Source organism: Anas platyrhynchos, chromosome 2, assembly GCF_047663525.1.
Source record: "Anas platyrhynchos isolate ZD024472 breed Pekin duck chromosome 2, IASCAAS_PekinDuck_T2T, whole genome shotgun sequence".
NCBI classification, from domain to species: domain Eukaryota; kingdom Metazoa; phylum Chordata; class Aves; order Anseriformes; family Anatidae; genus Anas; species Anas platyrhynchos.
The window spans coordinates 116,565,778-116,592,752 of NC_092588.1; the positions used below are offsets into that span (position 1 = coordinate 116,565,778).

General features: G+C 40.4%; 1 protein-coding gene across 1 annotated transcript; it reads right to left on the bottom strand.

Annotated features, from left to right (window-relative positions):
• Positions 1-336: 336 nt before the first annotated feature.
• On the bottom strand, positions 337-25,876 carry GPD1L (glycerol-3-phosphate dehydrogenase 1 like). The gene is made up of 8 exons (XM_027451102.3): positions 25,717-25,876; positions 21,257-21,434; positions 19,775-19,915; positions 16,295-16,433; positions 15,074-15,186; positions 7,160-7,393; positions 6,613-6,719; positions 337-3,293 (listed from the first exon to the last, which is right to left on the bottom strand). Exons 1-8 carry the CDS (start codon positions 25,767-25,769, stop codon positions 3,197-3,199), a joined length of 1,062 nt encoding a protein of 353 aa, XP_027306903.1. The 5' UTR covers positions 25,770-25,876; the 3' UTR covers positions 337-3,196.
• Positions 25,877-26,975: the final 1,099 nt, after the last annotated feature.

A 26,975-nucleotide genomic window follows, 5' to 3' on the forward strand; every position in this document is an offset into this window, starting at 1 on the left:
TAAGGAGACTCAGAAATAGATGGGAAGAAAAATAACTGCAGGAACAGGTGAAATTGGTCACTTACCCACCAGTGCCCTCCAGTGGCTCAGACAGTAACTCGAGGAACTGAAGACAAAATCTCCTTTAGAGGTCAAAGGCATCATTTCATTGAAGTTGTACCACTAATGGACAGAAATGAAAATGCTGATATCTGGATATCATACAGCTTTTTAATTTAAGTTCTCACATGGTGATCTCCTATCTGTTATGATCATATATCATTAGGTACAAAAATACTACATCAAGTGAGTAAACCAGTAATTGCAAGCCGTGTGAAATGAAACAAGAAACCAAACTGATTCCCAAGACAAAATGTTTATTTGCACTAATTCTTCAGATGGGTATATATTCACAATCTTTAAACAAAATCAGTACACACGTCTAGGGCGAGTTGAGTATGTAACATTAGGTAATAATTAATGTTCATAAATCAAAAATTAGTTACAAACTTACAGCCTTGTATGCAAAAATCTTACACAGGGGTTAATGTTTGCAATAAGACTACTCCAGTACTAAGCAAAAGAGGGTTTGCAGAACAAGATTGTAATTGTTCCACTCCAGTCTTTATCACAGTCTTTAATTAGAAGGAAGTATTAGTGAGGAAAAATACCTAGTGCCAAGCTGAATGCTCTCAAGCACTGAAAAGCAAATGGAAATGGTGAAGTATGTATAGAAATTAAAATAAATTATCTTAGTTACTGAAACCTCGTTCTTTGAAAAGAACAAGAATACCATTCAAGACTGGAGAGGAAGAAAAGGAGTTATGTAAAAAGCCTTTCTCTGGGTTTGTCTTTGAACAGGCTTCTGTACAAAACAAGAACAATTGAGATTTTGGGGTTTCAGTGGAAGTAGTACTGGAATAAAGAAATCATCTTAAAATATATATTAATTTACCACATTTAGCCCTTTATGTATCTTACAAAACACTATTCTAGATACTGCATGTAAAAAACAAGTTTATATATATATATATGTATATATATACATATAAAGGCAAAGCCAACCAGCTTGGCATTAAAAAAAAACAAACACACAAAGCACAAGCAGACACAGTAAAGTTATGCAGTAATGAGGAGTGTATGCTCCATGTGTGCGTTAGTGGAACAGTGCTTCCAATCTTCAAACACCCTTTTAATTGTCGAAGCAGAGTGCTTTCTCCAAGTCTGCTCTACCAGTGATTATCCACAAACATCTGATGTTATTTAGCTTCTTGCCATCTTTGTTACGCTTAGCACAAAATCAGAAGTAAGGCAAAATAATCGTTCACAGCCCTGAATATCTGAGGACATTCACAATATCTTCTAAAAATTAACGTAAAACGTTACTGGAACACAAGAAACGGTACCCCTGCCCTGAAGCAGCCTCCTGGCCATACAAAGTTGTCCAAATTATTTCAGAGCAATCCAGGCTACTTAAGTAAGGATGGCAATTATTCACAGGCATCCCCTTTGTCTTATCAAGTTCCAAAGGACAACTTAAAGCTGCAGGATGGGTTTGTGCTCACAATTTCTGGTCTAAAAACACCGCCAAGGAGAGCGAACAAGGTAATCAGCTGTGGTAGTGCTCAGAGGTTTGGAGTGTATACTCAGAGCTGATGGGCTTTGTCCTGAGCTCCGTAAAACTTGATTGTAACCTTTGACTTCCAGCTGCAAGAGTGAGGTCCACTCTTTATGTACCTAGTGTATATTTTACCAAAAAAAAATGTAGTTTGGTATACAAGGAAAGCAAGACAGAAGATTACATTTATCTACTTCCTCTTGTACCAACCCTCCTAAAAAAGCAACCAACCAACAGAGAAAACCTCCAAAATCTACTCCACAAAAAATGACAAGTTTTCCAATAATAAATAAAATTAACCTCATTATTAAAGCAAAAGTGCCTGAAAAAAAAATATTAGTCGAAAAACCTGGGGAATAGAAGAGACAGATCTCTTTATGAAGCTTTCAAGACATGAAGGACCTGATCCAGCACCCACTAAAGTTTTCTCTGGTGAAAGAACAACTTCAGAATTCATCATTTCTCTGGGGAGGCTGGTTCAGGACTACAGTCCAGCTGACGCATCAGTCACTGGCAGGCACTGAAATGAATGCAGTCAGCATAATGGCATACAACCCCTCTGACAACACAAGCACGAGCTACCAGGGGATTCCCTGAACGTTCCTTGGAGTGTGGTGTGGAGCCCAACACTTGGTAGCTGGTGGTTAAGCTAGAAAAACAGCGTGACAGTTTTGAGCAGTAGATACTCCAGGAGTATTCTTCCCCACCCACCAAACTATACTAGTGAAGAACGAGCACGTGTACAAGACTAAAATGAACCCTAGGTTGCAGGGTTCAGGACCCCCGGGTCAAAATCACCCACTTGTTTTGGGGAATGGGATTCTAGGAGAACCCAACACCTGGGAACAGCAAGGGACAAACAGAGAAATACAAAAATGCAAGGATTAAAAAACAGAAGGGGAGGTCATGATCCCCCTCTGGGATATTCCCTTTAAAACAGTGTACTTAAAAACTTTAAATTCAGTTATAAATTGGTTTCAAAATGGTCTGGCAGTTTTAAAGACCTTCAGAAATCATAATACTCTTCCCCAGAGTTCATTAAAAGGTCCCTGTAGCCCCTGAATAACTGTTACCACTTCTTTTGCATTAATATTGCTTAAATTAATACAAACACGCAAAACATTAAAATCTCAATGTGTATGATGAAATAAATCAAGTTCTAATACAAAGACTCTGAATATTTCAAGGTTAAAGGCTTGATTCATGAAAGCCATGAAAACCAGTGGGACTCCTCCCATAGTGTCCAGTGGATTTTGGACTAGGCCTTAATGAGAGACACCAAAACATCGTGTTTTATACTGCAGGAACACACACCAAGAACACTTCTGTACGTAGACTATATACGTAGTGCAACTTTTGCATTGCGCATCTCGAAATCAGCTGTATTTTAGCCAGCAAAACGACAGTCACCAAGCCAACAACACTGCATGCTATGTCAAACTAGGCTGTAAAACAAAAACCAATATCCATTCAGAGACATTCATGTTGGTTCTGTTGCCTAGTGAGCAGCTTTGTAGGAAGCTTAATGATGCATCCACTTGAACCCGAATACAAATCTGAAAGGCAAAAAGCTGCACGAGGAGAATGGCCTGATTGCTTTTATATGTGCTCTGGATGACTCTGAAGGCAGGATATCATCTCCTTGACAGGCTTCCCTTCGTAGCAGATTTGATATACAGCAGTGAATAGTGGAAACCTAAGGAAACAGGGTGGAGAAAGCAAATGCAGTGTAAGATTATTCCATAGTATTTTTTTTAAAGTAAAGAAAAATAGGATGGGGTGAGGGAAGGGAAAAGAGGGAGACTGAAAAATCAATTTCTTGCAGCATTTGTCAAGCACTCACACTGGGCTGAAAAGCACTGGATAAATACAGAACCCGCATGCATTTCTAAAATGAGTCACTCTCTCAGAAATCTAACTAGCTATAATGGAGCCTGCAACATTCATTATGTATGGCATAACTATTAAGTTATATAAAAAACAGAAAATTAAAACCACATCTTTCCTTGACATTTTTACAGCAGTTTCTACCTATTGTTAAAAAAACAAAAGATGCCTGGCATGTCAGTTACGCATCATATCTGAACCATAATTTGATAATACAATTGCAGAATATGACACAGAGACCCAAGAAGGAATTAAAGGTCAAATTTTTAATAATAAGTCCAAAATTGAATTTTGTGTTTTCTAATCTACATTTAATCTCCTCTCCCCCCTCTCCTTTTCATTTTTGAAATTGGCCTTGTTTCCAGCAAAGCTCAAATTATTCAGGCTTCTTTGCTACCTGAATGGTAATTACAGCCAATACACTGTACATAACTTTAAATTTGCTTTCTTCCCATCCTGGACAGACAGAGGCAGACAAGTCCCATTTTTAGACAGAGTTTGCTGAATTTTAATGGGTTAAATGTACGTTCACCAGAAATAAATTTGCCATTTCAGTGTGGCCTTTTATTCTGATAAATTTTCACCACACGCACTAAGTTATTTTGATTGAAATAAAAAAAATATAAGAAGCATTAGAAACAGTGGACAGTTAATTTCTGAGTGATTCGGAATAGAACTGAAATAGGATTTTCTCCTCGTGAAAGCGGTCCCACCAGACACTCTAAGATTTTATCTGTAATGCACAAAGGCAGCACAGAACAGAACCCCCAACCAGTCCTGAGCACTGCACATGCATGCCAATATGCTCTGCTAAGATGTGTTATACTGAGGTAATTCTGGATCACCACACAGCTCTGAACTAGACTCCTCAAAGTGAACCTGTAATCCCAGGAGAAGCCAGGAGCAATCCACTCAAGAGTACCACTACAGCACTCTCAGAGGCAGGTACAGACTTTGTACCTGAATGAATAAAGTATTTTGCTGCACTGGGAAAAAAAAAAAAAAAGAGAGGGAATGGACATGCTTGTGGATTTAGTCCACAGTTTTTAATGGCTTTTACTGAAAATGCCCAAAAATTAAATGCTACATTTTAAATCTGAAACTTTTTGACGTCTTGCTATGAAATACACGTCCATTTCATTTGGTTTATTTTTGTGGAAGGCAAGACAAAAATTGCAGGAAGAATTATTTCAAGCCAATACAACTGACTTGGTTTTTGGTTTTATTTCATCAGTGGAACCAAAATTAGCAGATAGCCACATAGCTACTCCATATTGTACTCTAATTCTTACTCTGTCATTGTAAAGTTCTCACCAGGGAGTATGCAGAAAAAAAAAAAAAAGGAGAGTTTTGCATTTTTTTAACAAGCCTCACTTGTTATTCACTTTGTATTGGGTTGGGGGGAGTGATATTTGCTTTTAACGTAACTTAAATGTCAGCACAAAAATCGATTTTGTTATGCTCATGTGAGACAGCCACAAAAGATACTATGTGCATTCAGAAACAAAAGCTAGTTTCACAGTTCAGAAACAGCACTGCTGTTTACCAGAAAGCTTAGAGAAGGACTGCTACCATAAACCACATCTTGATACCCATTTCTTGCTGTTTATCACAGCAAACATTACTGTGTTGTGAATGCCTGCCACACTTCACCCAGGAAAGGAAGAATCAAGGCTGACTGCAGGCTCATGGCCAGCAAACTCCAAGTGCATCTGATGTGTGAGCCCATTAAGAGGGTTTGTTCTGCAACTATCGAAATGAAAACAACAAATTGCACTGTAAATACCAACAGGCACAACCCAAGGCTCTTCTCTAGAACTTCACTGACTTCTGAGTAGTATGTAGTATTTCTATGTAGACTTGGGGGTCTATTTACAGGATGAGAGTATGAAATTTTACTCTTATTGTAGTCCTAACTCTTCACCTTGAAACCATGACTCTTTTACTGGGGCTTTAAGCAGCAGCAAGTGAGCTTTTGCAAAAAAAAAAATCACTTTGAAAGTTGCTTTCAAAAGTCTTGCTGAATGACACCTTTCATGAAGGACCAACACACTCAGTACACCAGACAAAAATGAGCAACTGAAATGAGCTTTCATATTTTTCCACTGAAAACATAACCCAAGAAATTATATCGTCCTCTATTTGTTGCAGCATACAACAGGGAAAAAAGAAGAAGAAAAAAACAAGCACAGTATCCTATCTTATTTAGAGTATCATAAACAGCAGGGGCTGAAACCAACATTTTAATTTTTTTTTCCCTGCAGTTAGCACACTGCAGAGGCTGATTTAGGTGCCTTACTCCCAAAGATAATGTTAGAAAATAAGCAATTTAATAGAGTTGATGCATTAAAATAGATTTTAAAAACTGCTTTGGAAAAAAATAAGGACAAGGCTTGGTCTTCTGACTGGCAGTCATTTACTTTCGGATTTTACCTCATTGGGAATAGATAGTGATAATACATCCCTTAATCTCATAAGGAGACAACTGTGTGTGTGGTTTTAGGTAACATACATGTACCAACTCAAATGAATACAGACGAACAAGCCAGGACAACCTGCTTAATTTCACGCCTCAGTAAAATTGAGCTAGACAAGCTGATGTCAGGTTTCATTCTAGATCTAAGTGGAAGTCCCATTAGGAAAGAGAACTGCAGTATCTAAGGTAGAATCCAGGTGGATAGAAGCAGCTACTCTATTTGGCTGATCAGTTATATGGGTTTTAATAACAAAGCTCCTCTATTTGGAGACAAACAATAAATTTACTACTACGAAATGAGCTGTAGAGTCTCTTTAAAAGTCTCTTTAGGAAGCTCAGCTTTTATTTTCAGGTATTTTATTCAATTTACATGTTAATGCTATGCCTTTCTACGATAGCAATAGATAGCAATACATCCTGAAAACAGAAGGGCATTCACAAATTTAGTATCATACTATTAACTGTAGTGACAGAAGTATTATTTTGAGGTTTTATTCACTGTTTTTGGTGATTTTAACTGAGGATTAAGCTACTCTTATTGCAGTGATTTGCTTTTAGTAAAACCATCACGAAAAGATCAAGACCAAAACTGAAAAGAGTTACAGATATAAAAAAGGTGCATGCAGAACTGGTTTTATCTGTTCTTACTTACTTTTCCAGCATTCCCTTCTGCTTGAGGATGCGATACACTTCTGCAGAAGTCTGTGGTCCTTGCAGTTTCTGACCGTTCAACATTTCTTGCTCCAATTCTTCAATAGACTAAAGAATGAGGAGGGGGGAGGGAGGAAGAAAAGAAGAGATACAATAAAGTTTTCCCAAGTCTGACAACATCATCTGGATTAAAAATATAATAATAATAAAAAAGATGTTATTGAGGGTTTTTCTTAGTCAAAAGTGAACTTGAGGAGCATATATATTCTCCCATATTCTTGTTCATAAATATTCTTCTTCCTACATCTCCCAGCTTCTTATCCCTTCAGCTCTTTTTTCCTCTAAAAAACCTCTCCTAGTTTTTTTTCTTTTTTTTAAAACACCTTATCATTTATTCTATTCTTGCAACACACTCAGAAGTGAGAGGAAAGAGAAGGGTGCTCCCTCAGTACAGCTAACGTATCTCAGATAACTGTACTATTACCCTAACAACCCAGAGCGGAGTGCTAGTACTTCCAGCAATGGAATTCACCCAGTAAATAAGGTACCTTCCCAGTTTTAACAAATGCTTCTGCTACACGTCGATTCCGGCCACCATAACACGTTGTGATGAGATCAGCAACTCCACAGCTCTCCAGGAAAGTGGCAGTAGACACCTGTCCTTTGCAAAAAATCCTGGCAAAGGCAATCATCTCCATCAGGCCGAGGCGAATAACAGCAGCTTTGGTATTGTCACCACAACGAAGGCCATCACAAAACCCAGCTCCTACTGCCACTATATTCTAACAAGAAGAGGAAAAACAAACGGAAAATGAGCGACTTATTGCTTATGGAATCCTAGAACACATGACGGTACAGAACACAGATGTTCTTAAGAACAACAGATACTTTATTAATGTAAGACTTATTTTTTTTTTTTAAAAAAAAAAGGTTTCTGGCTTAACCTAAAAAAAAAAAAAAGAAAAAAAAAGAAAAATGATGAAACTTACATTAGTAAATTATTTCCAAGTATAAAAACATAGTTAAAACTCTGGAACAAAGCTGCCCAGGAGGCTGTGCAGCTGTTATTATTGACTATCTTTAAGAACATATTACACTACATTCAAAAGATTTTATCTGGATTGAATTGTCCCTGCCCTGAGGTAGGGATGAAGCTAGACTGACATCCCACAGCCCCCTACCCATATTTTTTTATGTTTAAAGTAATTGAGAACGTCTATTGACTTTCATGCCGATATGCTAAGGGGCCAAATTCTGCCAAGGTAATGGTATTCAGCCCTTTTAAGGACAAAGAGTTCCAGTAACAGTAATAATTAATAGGCTTCCCAGAAGGTTCATGATACAGGAGGCCTTTCCTAAACAAAATCTGAGCTTTTTTCCCCCCTTTAGATCTGGTGGCAGCCTCCTAAAAAGAATGTAGTATTTCTTCATGAACTATCAGCTGTACCATCTCCTCTTTGGTTTATAAACATATAACAGATAAAACAGATTAGCTGAGAGATGTTTGAGCAAAATGACCATAAAAGCTATTTTCTGGCCTGACAAGATCAGCCAGCAGGAGTCGGAGGCTACTCAGACTTAGTTTGCCGCTACTACAAATAAAAAAAAAGATAAAAACTCTCCGAAGGAGATGGGATCTTGAAGCCCTGATAAAGCAAACAAGGAAGCAATAGATGTAATAATATCTTTCTGCAAGCAACAACAGCGGCAGTGACCTCAGAGACCACAGGATAACCAACCAACATTACAGCACCTACTGCAGCTCCCGATGCCGGAAAGGAAACCTTTAACTGTTGCTGAAGAAATGGCAACAGTCTGAAGTTGGCTGTTAAGCAGTGTGTTGCTTTCACTAGCATTTTTATTTCCTTTTTGGGACTATAAGAGCTAAAAATTGCAGGTAACTGCAGTGCTGTGAGGCCAACCATGGCTCCTTCCCTCAATCAAATGGGGTCAGAGGCTGGTTTTTCGCTTTTTGAGCACTGGTGGAGGTCTGTAGATGGCCCTTAAAAACTGCAGACAGAAATTTTGACATCAGGCATGACAGCAGCAGCAGATGATTAGACTTTTAAAGCTGGAACTTGGGATCATCTTGGCTTACATCCTGGCTGTGATCAGACACTTCTCCTGGAGCAACTGCTAATATTTATTCACTTGATGGCAAAGCAAGAAGTCAAACAAATATTTAAAAAGTTTTCTGATGGGATAACCCACTTTAACTGGAATTTACACGTGTGTGAAGTCTGTAAATGTTTGGCACTCAGCTAAAAACAAAAACATTTTTGAACAACCTCCGGGCGTTTTCCACTACTTTCCACTACAACCAAAATTTACAGCAGGATTTGGCCTATGGCATTTTGTTGTCTACTTTTACCTTTTACAGTGTTTGTCTTCGGAGCAGTATAAATATTGTTTTAAGCAAGTCTTACCAACGCGAGCTACTGCTGAGGACATGGGGTAGGGAAGGAGGGAAGCTGTGATTCTAGCTCTGAAACGCTCAGCTCCTTCTTTGTACAATGCCCCCATTGTGTGCTCTTGCACACAGCTTGCAAATAATGAGGAAACGAGACAACTTGTTATGCTCCTGAACACACACCCACGCCTAGGAGACTATTACATCCTGGTCAACATAACCCCCCGGCCACTGGTATGAACTGGGAAGCTCCACCACCCGGTTTCACTTAAACCCTCAAAAAATCTGTGACAACTCCCTCCTGTAGAGAAAACTCAATTATACAACGCTGAAAGCTACACCTCTCCTTAAAAAACAAACAAACAAACAACAACAAAAAAAAAGAGCAAAACTGAAAAAAAAATTCGATACTTAAGTCATCTTTCTGTCCTAAGTAAGACCAAAACAAGCGGCTTGGTACTTGAAATCTTGGGGTGCAGGCACTATGTTGAGTTTATTTCACAAAGATGCATAAGCAAAACACAAATAAACACACAAGAGCCTGATGGCACTAGAGCAATCCCCTAAAAGCTGATCAGGTGTGTATGGGGAGAATCATGCATCTATCTGTCCAAAACAGCGTTAACTCTATCTGGTTTGTGGTGTATCAGGCCAGCAGTGCATCCCAACCTCTTCCTTGACACCCCAGTCCACCTACTTAGGACTAATAAGGTCAAAAAAGGTTTGAGAGACCCCTGCTGTCGCAGCAAGCATTATCCTTTTCTTACTGTTGACGTTCATAATTCCGCTTACTCTGTTGATGGGATGAAGTCAATTATTTAAGAAATGCCAACTCCAAGCACCATTTGCTGTCTATAATATTTAATCAGTATTGCCACTAATGCAAAGGAGAAGGATCACAAGCACTGCTGTTGCCAGAGCTTACATTTGAAGTTAGAAGAGTCCTTGTAGATGCAATGGGTACACATTTGTGCAAGAGGAGGGATCCTGAATTTCTGCTAGCAGAAACGCTGCCTGTATCTGCGCGCAGAACATGGGGGCTGAGGGCCCAGTAACAAGGATGACTTTAGCCTGCAGGCAAACCTGCTGTTCTAAAGGTTCAAAAATACTCTCAGAACAAACTCAAAATGACTGCAATAGAGCGTTCCTCTTGGCCTAGGGGATTGGAGCTCTCAGAACTACTTCATGCTTGAGTGAACGCATTTCCCCGATCTCAGCACTAACAGCTTTTTACATTAAAGCACGCATCCTGTAAGCAAGATGCACAGGGTGTTTTAAAATTGTGTATGGTTTTAAGCTATTAAAATACTTTGCAGTCTTGGGTGACTCCCTAGCTGGTCTGGTACTCTGAAGCTGGTGGTAGTCCTAGCCCTATTTTTTCTCGAAGTTCTGGACTCAGTTATTTTATCACCAGGTTATTGGAAGATAAACTCCAGAAAAGAAATGTTGATGCCAGGCAGTGCCTACATCACATTTCAGAGTGACAAGTGCCTTTTATCTGCACATGACCTGCTGAAAGCATGCCAGAAGTCACAAATGCAACAGATGACCCAAAAACCACGGCTAACAAGATTGCAGACTGCTGCCAGACCGTCCCCTCACAGTGTCACTGCTCAGAAATATCCACCTTACAGTTCTACTCTGTTTACATCGAGTTAGTTTGTGGAGTACTCATGAAGACAGCTTCAGAAGCCACTTCTGAGGCAGTCTTTACATCTCCATAATCAAATGGACCATTAGAGAGCGAAGTAGAGATCTTAATTCAGCTGGGAACATCAAGCCTTACGTGATGCAGTGTCACAGCTCAGCACAGCTTGCTTTCCTTCCTGCTTACACATAAATTTGTAGAAGCTCCTTTCTTCGCGTCACAGATGAGAGGTCAGCTGGAGACTCAACAAATCAAGGACAGTACCAGCGGGGCTGCTAGAGAGGCTCAGCATAAACTGTTTGCTTGCTCCTGGCAAACTTGAACATAAATAATGGTTTTCATTTCCAGCTAATCTCAGGAAAGAGTAATTACTACAGTCAACATCTACAGTAGCTAGACTGACCATCCGATGATGACTGCCATAAACACACTTTGCAGGAACACCTCTGGAAGTCACACTGCTGGCTTCTGTAAACAATAAATCAGCTATATTTCTTTCTTCTTTGCTTAGTTAAGCTGGAGCCGTAAGATTTAGAGACGGATCGGAAGCTCTGCTGGGAAAGGCAACCACAGCTGGTGCTGCTTTTCCTTCCTGCAGTCACTGGCTGCCGCCACTGAGCGAGTTTGTCTCTCCACAGCCACGCGCCAAGACATCAGGCAGCTGCAGCACTGCCATACGCAGAGATTACATTCTCAACTCTTTCCCCCATGCTCTGCCCCGACACTCCTGCTCTGGGTAAGAGATCCCAGTAGAGTTTGCACTGAGAAGTGCGTGTTATATTGCTGTTATAGTGCTTCTCATGGATGCCACTAGGCCATACACCAGTTCAGTCTGTGCTGTTTGCTTGCAAGACAACACGCTGACACAGGCCCCAAGAGACTCCTTAGACACCCCAAAGGTGATAAACGTGGGGCTGTGCTACCCTGCAGTACCCGTGAGCAGCCAGAAGCACATCCATAAGCTGCAAAGGTGTGTGCACAGCTCCATGTACAGTTCTTACAGCGGTGTCATCACCTCTAAGCAGTTCCTAGGAAGGCCCCAACATTGTCTGGCAAATGACAGCTGGAACTTGGAGGCAGCCTGGGGTCGGGCTGCTTGTAAAGCCATCTGGATGCTTTGAACAATCCAAATCTGAAGTTCATTCCTGACTTCATCCCTTAGAAAAGGTCGCTGAATAAATGTGAAATGCGCTCCAGCCCTCAAAAGAAAGAAATCCTTGTAGAGAAGAACATGCCAAGCACATTTTTTTTCCTACAGCCAACAAGTTATTGTAGACAGCTGTTCTTCCTGAATATCATCAGATTTTGTAAAACGACTGCCACTGCCTATTCAGCCAGTCTCTAGGCTGATGGAAGCCTGCAGTTTCCCCGCACCGTTTTCTATACTTCAGCACAGCTCCATCAGCCTATTGTTACAAAAAATAAATACAGCAAATGAAATGGATATTCAGTATGTATGTGCAGATATATAAAAATAGCAATAAAGCACGTGTTCCTTCACGATCACCCAGCTGCAATACCTATTATTACTGCCTGAATTTAAATATCCTTCAAAAGACAAATTTCAAAGCTAAAATTATCATTATTGTAAGGGAAAGCTGTGCTTAGAGCACTCTCTGTTATCCTTCTGTATTTTTTCCCCAACCTTTAGGCAGCCAACCACATTGAAAATCATCCCTGCTTGCAGAAATAGAGAGGGAAGCATAAACATTTCATAGGATCTAGTCTATTACACCAGACGTACCAAGAAAAGCCTCATTTTCCCAAGCTGGTGTTTATGGAAAAATGAGGAAGCTGGGAGAATAAGCTATTTCTTACAGTGCGGTGAGAAATACCCATTAAATACACATAAAGGGTTGCTTTTACTATTTGCTCACCCAAAAAGAACGTTTGGACAGGCACGTGAAGCTGCTTACTTCTGTTCTCTAAAATGTAGTTTGCAGTGACACTGCCATCAGTCTGAACAAGCACTGCTACAGAAGAAGAGCAGAACCTCTTCTTTATACCTGTCTCTTTACACCACACAATACTGACATCTTCCCAAGTAGGAATGTCTTCCTTCCATCATGTTAAATAATGCTTTTTTTTTTTTTAAATTTAGTATTTTTCATGAAGTAACTTCGCAAGTTCAATAAAGTAACTGTCAACTGACAGAAGATGCATTTGAGATTTTTTCCCTATAAACAATCACATGAAAATAGGGTTATTTTTCACATTTTTTGCTACGAGGATTATCAGATTAACAATATAAAAAGCAAAGTGCTTGCTGCTACCATTAGCAAACAACTATCCCTACTAATAAGAACGTACAACTTACAAGAAAAAATGCTCAAATTTACATAGCACCATTCACATTTCAGTTTTGCATTTTGCTTTGCACAGGCAATAGAAACATACTCATCAGTTTAATTTTAGCTTCTTCATTTTCTTTCAGTGGAACATATATTAGCAAAGCATTAACATAATTTCACAATGTTTGAGTTAAAAACAGCTCAGGAAATTGTTTACACACTGTCAGCACAAGATTAAAGGAGAAAGGGTTTTAAACGAAAAATACTTGTTTATAAATAACATTTAAATAAAAATGTCTTTAAGATTAAGAAAGATGTGTGTGTTTGAAAAACATCACCTGTATTAGAATGACTACCTATGCCACTTTATATCAGTTAATGCCTTTCAATCTGGCAAGAAATACTTAATATTTTTAAATGAACTAATCTATCTTTAATTCACTTTTCTGTTTAGAGCTCATACCACGCATTTTTTGGAAGTCTAATCTCAGTTAACAAAATATACTGCAACCAACACCACATGACCAGAGCACACAGAGCACATACAGTTTTTTAGAAATGCAACTGCAGAGCTCAGTCTGCAGGCTGCAAGATTAAAACAGAGCAGGAGGGAGGAACAAAACAAGGCTACAAAGAAATTACACAAGTTTCACCTCGGCACCTTTCCAGGTCAAGAAGAACAATTGATTTAAATTACTCTACACTTCCAAAGAGAGATTGCTCTGCTGCTCTCTGGGACTTTTATAATGGCGCTTGAATGTCTGCTGACTAGCTGCTGAGTTTGATGGGCACACTCATCCTTAGAGTCCCTTCAAGAGATTTTTCTGGAAGAAACATTTGTCTGTAACAGAACTTATCCATTAAGCAAAAAAATCAAGCTAGATAGAAAACATCAGGCTGAAAATAAAAATAAAAATAAAAAATCTGTATAACTTTTTTGACTTGTTTGATAGGTCTATATACAAGGATTTCTTTCCTGCTAACCTTGCACATCACCATAGCAGCAGTTTCGAGCAATGGCTGTGAAGCCAAATTACAAGCTCCACAACCTTGAGAAATTACTGTAAATACAGGGAAAGGAGGAGAAGGGAATCTTCAAAGCATGGCCCATTAGACCAGAATACAGACTCATAACCTCCTTCTTCTCAGGACTTGTAATATAACAGCTCTCAGAACAAAATTACTTAGAAAATTAGTATGTCAGAAATTACGTCGTTACAATCTAATTTCTACTGATTAACAGAAGCAGGAATCAGAACTCTTTAGCTTAAAGACATTGTTCATTGGCCTGGCAGTTTTTCAGATGAATTGTTTAGATTCCACTTAATTAAAAGAAAGAAAACAAAGCAATATAAAATAATTAGTCAAAACAAGCAAACAAAAAAGCAAGCCAAATTATCTACTATACTGCTACATCCATCAAAAATGTTTCCATGATAGGTATCAGATAATGTGAACTATTGGCTAGGGTCCCAGGCTACTAATGCTTTCCCTTCATAAATGGCCTGTAAATTAACCTGAAAAAAATATCAGGTATGTTTAAACCAGCCTTTGCTTCCTGTCAACATTGATTTTATTTCCAAAAGAAGTCCAGATAAGTAACTCTCTGAAATAACTTTTTTCCTATTCAAGTCACTTTTTTTATGGGGTTGTCCACATGAACTTCATGCATTTTGTGTCCACAAAGTGTAACACTCAATAGTGCCTACAGTACATAAGTTAGTGAAGAGGGGAATATTTTGGCCGCCAGACACAAAGGATTAATACCGACTTCTCGATTTCTTTTTGTAAATGCCCTGCTATATGAAGAAAAAGTGAACTAAGATGTATTTAGAAACATTTTGGCTAGTTAGATGAAATCAACACTTGTTTTGTGACCATGTGTAAGCTAAGTGAAAGATAGAGAACTTAGGAGACAGCGAGACAAGGATCTAAAAGCCAATTCTCAGAGCGTTCTGCTGCCATATCTGGTTCTTCAGGAAATGTAGCAGTTTTATATTATATAAAGTATAATAAACTTAATTCTTTAAATGAAAAGATCCACTTTTTTTTTTTTTTCTTCTACAAGAATCACTGTTCCCTCTTTGTGCAAGCTGCAGGCTGTTATTCTTACCTTCAGAGCACCACAAAGCTCAACAGTATCTGCATCATCTACCACTGTTATTCGGAAGTTTGGGGTCTGCAGGAGTTCTTTGAAGAGAAGGCCATTTTCCAAGATTTTGCTGCCTGTTGAGAAAGAGAAAGGAAGGATAAAAAACACCAATGAATAATTTATTTGGGCATTATTTAGTCTTTCCTGGGCAAGTCAGAATACTTAAAAGCTGAGATAAGGTTGTTCTATCTTCATCCTAAACAGACTCCTTCATACCTAAAAGCTCTACACTGAGCTGAACTTCTCCATAATTCATTGAGAGATTCTAAATAATAATCCAATTAATTCTCTATACTTTTTTTATTTGACCATTCTCTTTAAAATAACAGTTAATAATAGAGCAATGCTGAATTAGAAATACAGCAGGTGCAATTCTATCAATTATTTTAAGGTCTGTATTCTGAAAAATACTTATTGATAAAGGTACATCGTGGTTACTTTATTAACTGATCATGCTGACATTCACAGGTGTTTCTAAGCACTGAAAGGTAATTCAACCATTCAAAAATAAGTTAAATACAGGCGTTAATAATAGTAAGTTAAAGAGATGACGAAACTAAAAATGGACAAAACTACAAACACTGAAAAAATAACATTAACTCTATTTTATATGCGAGCACCTGCATGTGTGTACATGCACATACATACTTATGCAGAGACTGTGAAATGCAAGACTAGGCACATGTTTGTGCTGCAAATGTTACAGATCCCGACATAGAACGAAAGCTATGCTTAGTGCATAGGGGAACTCATTATTCTGAGAACTTAAAAGAAGATACTGACACCTAAACAAACAGAGAGCTAAGCTGGAATATGGAATATATAATCATTTATCCATATTAAGCCATGCAAATCCAAGAAAAATCTTAAGCACAGCAACACAATAAAGCAGTTTGTTATGTGGAAAGTGATAAAAAGCATGCTTAGTATTTCACTTGCTATAGGTTACAACCCTTTTAAGATTATTTAAAATTGCTCTCCTTTCTCTCCCTCTACTCCTAATATTCTCCTAGTACTTCTGGACATGTACACATTCTAGGAAATTCAACATTAAAATAAGAAGGACCCAAGAGCTTCTGATAACAGCCAGTTAATGTTGAAAACTATGAAATCTGAGCTATTTGGTGTGCACCTGTGAGGACAGGAGCACAGTTTAAACATCGTTATTTCTTGGAACGTTACCTATTGTGGTTTCACAGAATTTCTCTGCTGCCACCTCATTGGCAATGTTAGCTCCCATCAGCACACTGATGTCTATTCCCATCTTCTCTCGAATAATGTCAGAGATCAGTTTGAGTCCCTCCGGGCCTTCATCTATTCCCTGCAGCCAACATTAAGTGGAATTACGAAAGTGGCATTCATTAGACACAATACAGAAGAAAGCACATCACAGTTAGTCTTGTCCACGGGTGCTGCACCAAGGTCTGCCTGGATAGACACCAGAGATGATGAACTTGCTACCAGTGAAGCTTCTGATTTTGTTGTGACCTATCTAAGCCAACTTAGTGGAACATCACTGATACATCACTTGTGCACTGGGATCTGAAGCTGCACAACTCACAAAACGTCATCCCAATGACTTGTTTGGTGAAGAGGGATCTGAACTGAAATATCAGAGACCAGTTCCCTCCTGCATAATGCCAACAGTGGTTTAGGAGGAGAAACACACTGTAATTTTCTTGAAGAACACTACAAGTAGAACAGCAGGCCACTGATACGTAGAAAGCTGAACAATACTGACTTCTAAGGATATATTTATTTTGCACCTATAAAGTATTCTTTAAAAAGGATGAAAGTAGGGGAGAAATAGAGCTTTAGAAAAGGTCACCCTAGAGATAAATGGAATGGAGAACAGAATCTGGTACCCTGAATTGCCTGAATCAAAAACTCCAAATAAAAGCACCTCAACCTCACAAAATCCTTTTCTCCTACCTTGCCAAATGGGGTAGAAGACGTCTTTTGAGCTTTTAGAACAGGAGCCTTGCAGACAATCTACTGAAATGGTCTTTCTTTGGCACAGCACACAACTTTGTACACAGTACCATATTTTAATGTTGTGGGGGCACGGTAACCCTAGCGCATTTTTCCCTAAGAGTGCCAACGATGTCCCTGTGAAGTAATTGCCAGGATCCTCCTCCACCCTCCTAAGCAGGAATTAATAAACAGGAAAACATACATTGGGAACAACTCCAAAAACGTAAATATGTACACAACAATTACTCATCCAAGTGAAAGGAGATAGAGAGGCTTGGGTGCCAAAAATGAGCTTTGCTATGAAACAAATGCAACTTCTGACAAAGTCAAGGAGAGCTGCACCTGTTTCTTGAGAAGTCAAATCCAATACAGGATGACAGATGACAGGAGAAAAAAAACAAACACTCCCCACCCCAAACCAAGGCTCCAGCACAGGAATTTCCACTGGGCAGCAATGCTCCCCTGGCAATGCAAGTCCAATTCTGTGGGCTTACCACTTAAGTCCTAACACGTTAGCCAGAGCAATCCCTGGGGCCGGACACGGGTAGATGAAAATGAGATCAATGTTGAGGCTACCTGAGGAGTATTTGAGTGCTCCCTGATTGCTGTGCTGAACTGCACCATAAGCCATGTATGATTCAGACTGCATCCCTCCCCCCATAGCTGCACAAAGAAACGTTAGGTGCTTGTAGATATCAGACATCAGAACTGATGTAAAGCAACACAGCTGCAAATGTTTGAACAGGAACACGGATTAACTAGCAGGCAAATGTCTTTATTTCCCAGCGATTTAGTTTTATTAGCAGACAGAAAGCTCTGTTTGAAGATTTGACTGTCAAGAAATAGGAAAAAAAAATAAAAGAAAAATGAAGAAAAAGATGACACGTTAACTTCCCAAGCAATTTAGAAAGCAAAGAAACAAGAGGACCCACTAATGCTATTTTTCAGAGAACTGCACTTTAACTGTCAAAGTTAACACAAAGCACTTTAATAGCATTAGTGGTGAGCATAATCAGACCATTAAAAATATGACTGGGACAAAAGCAGCATGCTTAAAGAAGCTGCAAAAGTAGAGGAAAGAATGCATTCCTGCCTCTATCACTTAGTTCCGCTGTTGTAGCAATCTCTGCCCTTTCTTCTTACATGATTCTTTTAAAGATGCACAGTTATGCCTTTTGATAAAAGCTAACGTGTACTTTGCATTCTCCTGAAAAAAATAAAATAAAATTGAAAGGCCGTGCACTGTGCCACAGTGAGACAGTGGGAACCTGCCCAGTAACCAACTCTGCTTTGCATGGCAGGTGTCACTATTGTGCGTATATCAGAGCAAGGATAGGCTTTATGGGCTTTTTTATTATTTTTTTTATTTTTATTTTAAGTAACCTCCTCCCTTCCCCTCCTGCCACCCTTTTTTTTTAAGGCATAGCCTTTAATCAATACTCCATTAACACACTTGCAATCAATACCCTGAGCAGTACTCCCAAGGGAGCACAGGCCCAGGTTCTGATTTCAGACAAGCTGAAATAAATCCTCACTCAGTCCACCAGTTTCATAAAAGTTGTTTCTAGCACTGAAGACATGAGAACATAAATCACGTTTAGCAAAGTAAGGAAGAATAAAGATTATTGTGAGCTTGCAGAAGAAAGAGACATAAACTGCTTGACAGCTTCAAAGCAATGAAAGTTTTAAAACTTTAGGGCATCTAGGACAGCTGTGTGGTTTTAATGCTATGCATTCAGTTCTTTCAACACTGCTTTATTTTATCCTTCTACCATATGAAAAGCTTTCCCACAAAATGCAGCAAGTACACTCAGGAAGCAATACCTTTTCATACATCTCAATAATTTGTCATGTCAGCACTAAACGAAACAACACAGACTTGATGAGCTTATTTAGTCAAACTAAAGAGACAAGCTTCTGGTCAATAGAGATAGTTTTGTGGGTTTTATCCTCCTTTAAAACAGATCCATAAATGGATCATTTGCCAGAAGTTATAGTAGACAAGGGAATGTGTGCTGAGAAAGTAGTCTATTCTCAACTAAGTACAAAGCATTCTCCTGTACCTTGTGGAACTAGATTATCCTCTGCAGCTAAAACACGAGAAAATAAGAAGCACACCCACATTTAATAATTCTTCTGTCACCAGAACTACTAACACTCTAGTGAAACACTTATTTCCTACATCTTTGCCCCACTCTGAGTTCCCATGCTTGGACTGTCTTTTCGGGCCGTGCTGAACAATCTCTCTTGTTGCAACATAATCTTTGACACGAACAAGAGCTCAGTCACATGAAATTCCCTCAGTAGTTCTGAAAATGATCAACTCGGTGTGTGGGATGTGCATTAACAATCAAAGCATTATGCTTGTGCTCTGTTCTCCACCTAATGATGCGTTTGGAAACAACAAATGAAAGATTGGAAAGCTTGGTGGTGCAAAAAAGAAAGGGGGAAGGGATATGTTCAAGGCTTGTGAACAACCTCATTTTCCTCTTCCTGCAAGCACTAGACTAAAATAAAACACCACATAACAATCCACTAATGACTGAGACAAATTCCAGTCTTGCATCTCAGAAGGTTTAATGGAACAACCAAGCGAGTAACACAGACTTTTCATATCAAATTCCAAGCCATCTTGTTTTAGAAAATTCCACAAAATGTTCTAATTTTTATGGACAATAATTATTATACCTTTATCAGAGTTATACCGAGAGCTTTCTTGGGTACTCGTCCTGTGATTTCGTCGCAGACCTTATGAATGAACTGATGAGGAATGACAAAAACCAGCAAGTCTGCATCCTGTACAGCTTCATTAAGGTTTGGGATGGCAACCTACGTATTTATGAGAGAGAAAGGCCACATAATGTCTTAAAATCAACACTATGCACAAGTGTTAACATCTAAATAAAAGCACATTTTGTTCTTATACCAAACGCTACAAATAACTGTGCTTTGTCATTGACAATAAGTAGTAACAAACTTCCCAGAAAAGCAAAAGAATTAAAGTTTCCAAATAAGCTGTTTTATGCCTTGAAAGGAGCATCTTCACAGCCACCAGCACGGTTCATACAGAGAAAATTCAAAAACATTCAAACAAGTATTTTGAGTAAGAAAATACAGAATAAGAAACTGCCTTCTCTTTGACAAAATAATCTGAATTTTTGATGCATAACTGCATGGTAAAAAAGGAGTTTCTTTAATTAGTTCCTTGTGCTCTCAAATTTCTTCTCCAGTCCTTTTAAATCTTTTAGTTTATATTTTGTTTCTCTGCACTCATAGATTTTGTTTACCTTTTAGGAAGGTTACCTAGTTTGAAATCACTTGCTGGACACCATTTTCCTAACACTTGATGACCACCTTAAAATAACACATGCTGATTTACAATCTAGTAATAAACTTAAGTGAGTAGGTAGAGGACAGGAGAAACACCATGCTTGGTAGCGAAGGCTAGGCAAATGGGATTTCAGCTTCGTTGTTAGCCAAAATAAAACCCCCAAAACACACCGCAATACACGACAACTCATGTTTTCCCAGCCCAAAATCCCTACCGAACTGCCAGATGCTGCAGTCTCTTCCTAGAACATCTTCAGGGCAAGATTCACCACCAACCCACCCACCATCATGTCATACCAACACAGTAGGGACATGGAGTCCTGCTGTTCTGCCCTGGCAATGCTACACCTAACGTGCCAATCTGACTGTACAGAGCAAAAGGCAACTGATAAACCACAAAGGGCTTGCAGCTTTCTTGAGAATTAATCTAGCTCTCACCCTGTAATTCTTTTTAAGAGTTTCAGAGTACGTTAAATCCTTTCAATTCTTATTGAACAGCCAGCTCCCTTCCAAAGCCGAGGCCAAATTTTTTATAATGGGCATAGTCACGGCCATTAATCTCGCCCTCTTTTTCACATTTACTTCCATATAGAGAAATTGTAGTAACAAATACAAAAGTGAGGCCAAAAAGAAAAAAAAAAAAGAGTATAGCATGTTGAAGTTACCTACCTGCGTAATTTTACGTGTTCAAATCTCTGACCTCATCAGTTTGAAATATTATAAATGCAGTTTGAAATATTGTAAAACTTAACAGCATTAACAAAATAAATTTCTACTCCCATTCACAGCACGAGCAATATTGCCTCTGTAACTAGATCAAATCTAGCTTCTGTGCCTTACCACGTTATCTGGCAGCTTGTACCCGGGAAGGTATTTTACATTTTCATGTTCGTTATTTATTATCTCTGTCAGTTTTCTCCCATTAATATTCTCCTCGAAGACCCACATCTTCACTGTGGAAGCAAACTTCTGTAATTTTTTAACATTATTGCCTATTATTTTGGCAACCGCAGAACCCCTGCAGGAAAGAAAACAAAACAAAAATATTAAAAAATAATGAGATGATTTTGCCCTAGAAGAAAGAGATCATCTTTAAAATGAACAGAAGTTCACTGATTATTCAACCAATTACTACTTGGTGGTTTTGGTCCAGTAAAACAAGCAGAAAACACAGCAGCCATTCACACTTGCTTCTTTCTCTCAAGCAAATAAATGTATTTAGAGTATATTGGACAGAAGCATTTACTAAACTTCTCCTGTTTTGTCTGCTAACCTGCTATCCAGAGAGAGCTTGGCTTATTGTATTTCCACAAGTCAAATGGATTATATCTTCAGTGCAGTGGTAAAAATGACATGTTCAATTTTAGGGATAATCTTTGCCTTTAAGAAGCGGGAACTTTTCTTTGCCAAGGTGACTAACCCAATAATTTCTGTAGAATACTGACACACATTTAAAGCGAAGAAGCACTTACACTTTGCGTAAGATGTAAGATTTACGGGTGTGCTGCCCATCTCACCAATGTACTTGTTGCAATGGTATCCTGTGAATTGGCAGGCAGACACTCCTATCAGTTAGCACCCCAAGAAGAGCACACAATGAAACCTGTAGGATGGCGAGCACCTTTACTGCTCAAATCTCTAAACCACAGTGAAATTAGGCAGAATAACTGAAGCTACACACGTGACAAGGAACAAACACAACCTTTCCTTCTATTCCTAGCCTGAATGCTATATGGAAGAAAAAGATGGGATTTTACAATGCCTGCTCAGCTAATTTCCTTTTCTGTGGCAAGGAGGCTTCATAATTACTGGCAGTCTACTAAGGAGACAAAAAAAAATAATCAGAAAGATGTGACAAAAATATACAGTCACAGATCTGAGGCTTCCCATTTCTGCATATTTCCTCTTTTCTCCCTGCCAGTTAAACTTCTGATACTGTGACTTTCTAGTACTTGGTGCTGGGGTGGGGAGGAATATCACTCTTTATCTGGAGGTGTGAACGCTTTAATTTTACCAATCTAGTTATATACACACACTCCCCTAAATTCATTATGAACATCATTTGTAATAAACTCTTAGCTAGTAAGTAAAGCAAATAGATTCAATATCCTCTGAGAGCTTTTAATATGGCACAACTCATTTTTCTGTCTTAAGAACGTGTGCTATCGCAGGCCTAGGGTCGCTTTCCAAGTAGCAGCAGAAAAAAAATACGATATCTGAAGCAGCCCTTCTTCAGGCAAACCATAAAACTGCGCATGTTGAAAGGCTGGAATGCATTTCTCTAATAGCCCTTCACACACCACAGAGTCCCCCGGGTTCAGGAGGTGATCCAGAAGCCCCAGCTGTCAGGCATCTCTTATCGGGCTCATACACGAGGTGGGGAGGCAGCCAGAGCAGTTTCCCTGCCGTGGCAGAGAGCTCACCAGCCCAACCCTCCGGGTCTGAGGTCTGCACAAACAGTAAAAATGACACTAAACCCAACGCTGGTGTGTGTTTTTGCAGAAAGCGTATCGCAGCCCATGAGCAAAAGCAAATATGCTGGTGCAGATTTATATAGGCGGCCTGGATCCTGGCAAGTCGCTGGCTTCAGCTTTGAGCTTCCCGACTCGCTGTGTGCTCGGTGTTGATAAAGACAGAAATGAGCGATTCAGCAACTGCCCAACCGGGATTTTCATTTGCCAGCATAAAGTTCAACAGCCTGTATTTCTCGAGCAAGATATTAATTCCAGTATTAAATAACATATAAAACATCTCAGCTGTATTTGTTCGTACTACTCTCTAAAGCTGCAAAAAAGTGACAAGTTTTAGTTCCTGAATTCAAGAATATTCTGACTCCTCCAGTCCCCCACTTCCTGTTGCACTGCAACAGCTGCTCTGGGACTGAATTTAGCAAGGTCAAACAACAGCCTCTAGGGCCACTCAAGGTGAAATACCAGCTCCCCACACCTGTTAACCCACCAGACAAGCCCATACTCCCTTCTGTGTCCCAGCACTCCTCACGATGTACCCTGGAATGATTACTGGGATTTCTGGCTCGTCTTTTGGTGTACTCCTGACACATCACAAGGCAAAGGAACTGGAATTCTTGCCTGTTTATTCAGTTCATGTGTGAGCTGGATTGTAGTAGTTGGTGCCTGTGGCAGCTCAGTTACACAGGAAAACAGGCAGTGAGGGATGCCCTTGTGAAGCTTACCCCTGGCATGCCCCAGCTGATGGGTAACACAACGAGACGGTCACACAACTAACACTGGTTCTCTTCCTTGCAACGTGTACCGATGGCACTCCCAAGTACAAGCTCATACATTTCTTATTTAACACTTTTCCAGAACTGTCTGAGCTCACTGAGCAAGAACATGCACTCAGTCTCCTTCCCTTCACCATTACGGTATATCTTTGTCAGCCTCACCCCATTTTAAAAGCAACATATAAAACCCAGAAACTCCTAAATGTCAGTGGAGTTCACAATATACAAACACACGTATCATTAGCCCTACCACTTTTTCCTAAAAAAAACCCTACCTCAGTTAAACCCAAAGTTTTATCTCCTACTTTTCTATAGCAAGTTCCCAGCCATACGAACCCCTCTGCCCCAGTAACTTTACCTCTCTTCCCAAACTCTCTAGTTTATTTTCAAGCTAGGCCATCTAATTAACCAGGGGCTGGTTCTAGCAAACCACCCAGGGGTGAATTCTGGTTGTACACCCCTTGTTAATGTGCCCTCAAGTGTTATCAGAAGAGCAAGCTATCATACATATCAGAGACAGTGTCTGCAGTGTTTTTCACTGAATCTGACCACTGCCCATGAACCCTGAGGCTCCAAGGCATATTCCCAAGGTGTACTCTCTTCACACACAAGGCAATTTTATTTTTTTTTTTTTTACCTTAAGGATTCTAATGCTTATCTACCAGCTGAGCAACTGCACCTGGGCAAAGAGAATAAAGAAAAACAACACAGATCCTGCTCTTCCGTGACTTTTGAGCCATCTGTCCCGCTCCACGACCTTCCATCAGGTGTCAGACCCCTGCCAAGTTGGCTTTGTTAGGAAGGTGACCTTCCCCCTAGCAAGCCGACCAAACAAGTTGGGCTGGAAGCAGTTTATCATCCAAGGTGATTACCTCAACCGCTCTGAACTGTCATTGTTGTGCCAAGCTCCTTTAGTTTCTTTTTTTCCGTCCCAGATATAGGCTAAAGGGCTGTGAGGAGGCAAAGGCATTCAGACGGTTACTGGCACTTGGGGGACAGGGTCACCTCACACACAACCACAAAAACCCCAATCTCCAAACTGCTAAGAGCTCATTACAGTTGGGTTTGAGGTCTGTCACCCCCTGGACCTTACAGTGTACTGCAAGGAAAGGAAGAGATGCCGTGCTGAAATGTCGGCCGTCCCCTCAGAAAACCATGACAAGGAAAAACACAACTTTGTTGTTGCTGATTTTTTTGAAGCATGCAAAATTACATCAAAAGCCAATGGCACACAAGTGGGGCAAGCAACAAGTCCAAAATCACCTCTATGGATGTTTTGTTTAGTAAACTGCAGGATCTTGCTCTTCACAAAACTAAACTCCCCTGAAGTTAGATTTAACCTTCCAAAATACAGAAATAATGTATGCCTAGCACTACTAATTGAACTGACAGGCTGTGGAAAGATTGATATAATATATCGTACTTAACTTACTCGTTGTAAATAGTGATCCGGGGTAGAAGCGGTGATTAGGAATGATAAAGAAATTAAGGAAGTGAGACGGAGAAGGATTATAAACGTGATACTCCTCTCAGGGAAATAATTACTAAATCTATTGCCTTCAGCAAACACAACAGCGAGACTGTAAGTTTATTTAAGCCTAATTATAAGCTAGCGCTGGATGCAGCAATAAAACCTTGTCTTGAGCCTTCGGTGTGCTTTGACACAACCAACTGGAAACCAAGAAGGCATTTGAGATAAGCCAGCGCTTCACGGCTCTTCTCTGAGCTTTCAAGGGGCACAGCTACTGCAGAGAGAGGTCCACAACACACATCCACGCCCGGGGAGAGCTGAACTTGTTACAGCAGCCCCACAGGCAGCCTTTTAGTCGCGATCTGCTGAAGAAACGCGCAAGAAACACCGACCCGAAGCCCTCCGGCTCCCCCCCGGTTCCTCCCCGGGTCCCCTCCGGGCTCCCCCCGGGCTCCCCCCGGGCTCCGGGCCGGGGCAGGGCGGCCCCGGGCGGGCAGCTCCGGGCAGGCCGGGGCGGGCACGGCCGCGGGGAGGATGGGGCCGGGCCGGGGCCACGGCTGCGGTGCCCCCGGGGGCTGCACTCACCAGTTGCCCGAGCCCACGATGCACACCTTGAGGGGCGCCCCCGGCAGCGCCATGCCCGCGCCCCGCCGATGGCCGCGGCCAGGAGCTCGCTGAAGGCAGCCGCCCGCCTGCTGCCCGCCTCCGCCGTCAGGGGCTCGCTTTCACCTCCCTCCTCGCCTCCCTGCGGCTTGCTGGGAAGTGTAGTTCCTCCTGTCGCCTGCCCCTTGGCCCGCAGCCCCTCCTCAGGGCACGCTGGGGACAGCCCCGGGGAGGGCGAGGCATGGTTGAGGTCGCTGACCGAAAGTGGAGGTCGCGTTGGTGTTTTGGTGTACTCTTACAGTCAGGGTTTTCTACTCGGCTAATAACATATATCTCACAGAATCACAAAATCACAGAATCACAGAGGTTGGAAGACACCTCCAAGATCACCCAGTCCAATCTCTGACCTAACACTAACCAGTCCTCCACTAACCCACATCACTGAGCTCTCCATCTAAATGTCTCCTAAAGACTTCCAGGGATGGTGACTGAGTCGTATGTGTCCCCATTAACACTCTTTTGCTTTCTCCTAATTTCGGGGGAGCGTTGAATAGCTTTGGAGTAAGTCGGTGAAGCACAGAGATACGGAGGAACTGAGGTGTCAAGCAATGAAGCAAGTCAGGCCCCAGGCTCTTTGTGAGAGAAAAAAATATGTTTTGTCAAATATTCCTTTCCCATCCTCCTTTAGCCAGAATCATGGTGTTCTCCCTTCATCACACTTCTCCAGAAAAAAATACAGATGATCCATACGACTGGTTTGATGAGGACTGGTGTTGTTGAGGCACCTGTGGCAAACCTTTTTTTTTGTCAAAGCTGTCTTCCTAATACACCTTTATCAGTTTTTAGTAATAACCTGAAATCTTAAAAAGAAAACATTGCAAACAATGGAAAGGAAGGAGCAACAAATAACTTTTCTACTGTTAAAACAAGCACTGTCAAGTCATTAATGTTAGCAAAACCAAACCCCACAAATAGTATTTTAGGCCTCATCTGCAGACTCAGGCAGATGTGTTGAGGCAACCTAACCATACAGATGGAAGATCCCAGCCTGCCTTCCTATCAGGCCATAATAATCTCAGCTGGAGATTTTAATCTTTTTCTCAAGTTGGTAGAAGGAATTATGTTTTTGCATGTTTGCCTGAGTTCACAATCTGGCATCATACCTTACATTGCTAGCGAGGTAGGTTAGGAGTACAGGCAATCTGAAATGTAGTTTCAGGGAAATAAGAATAGCAGCCTCT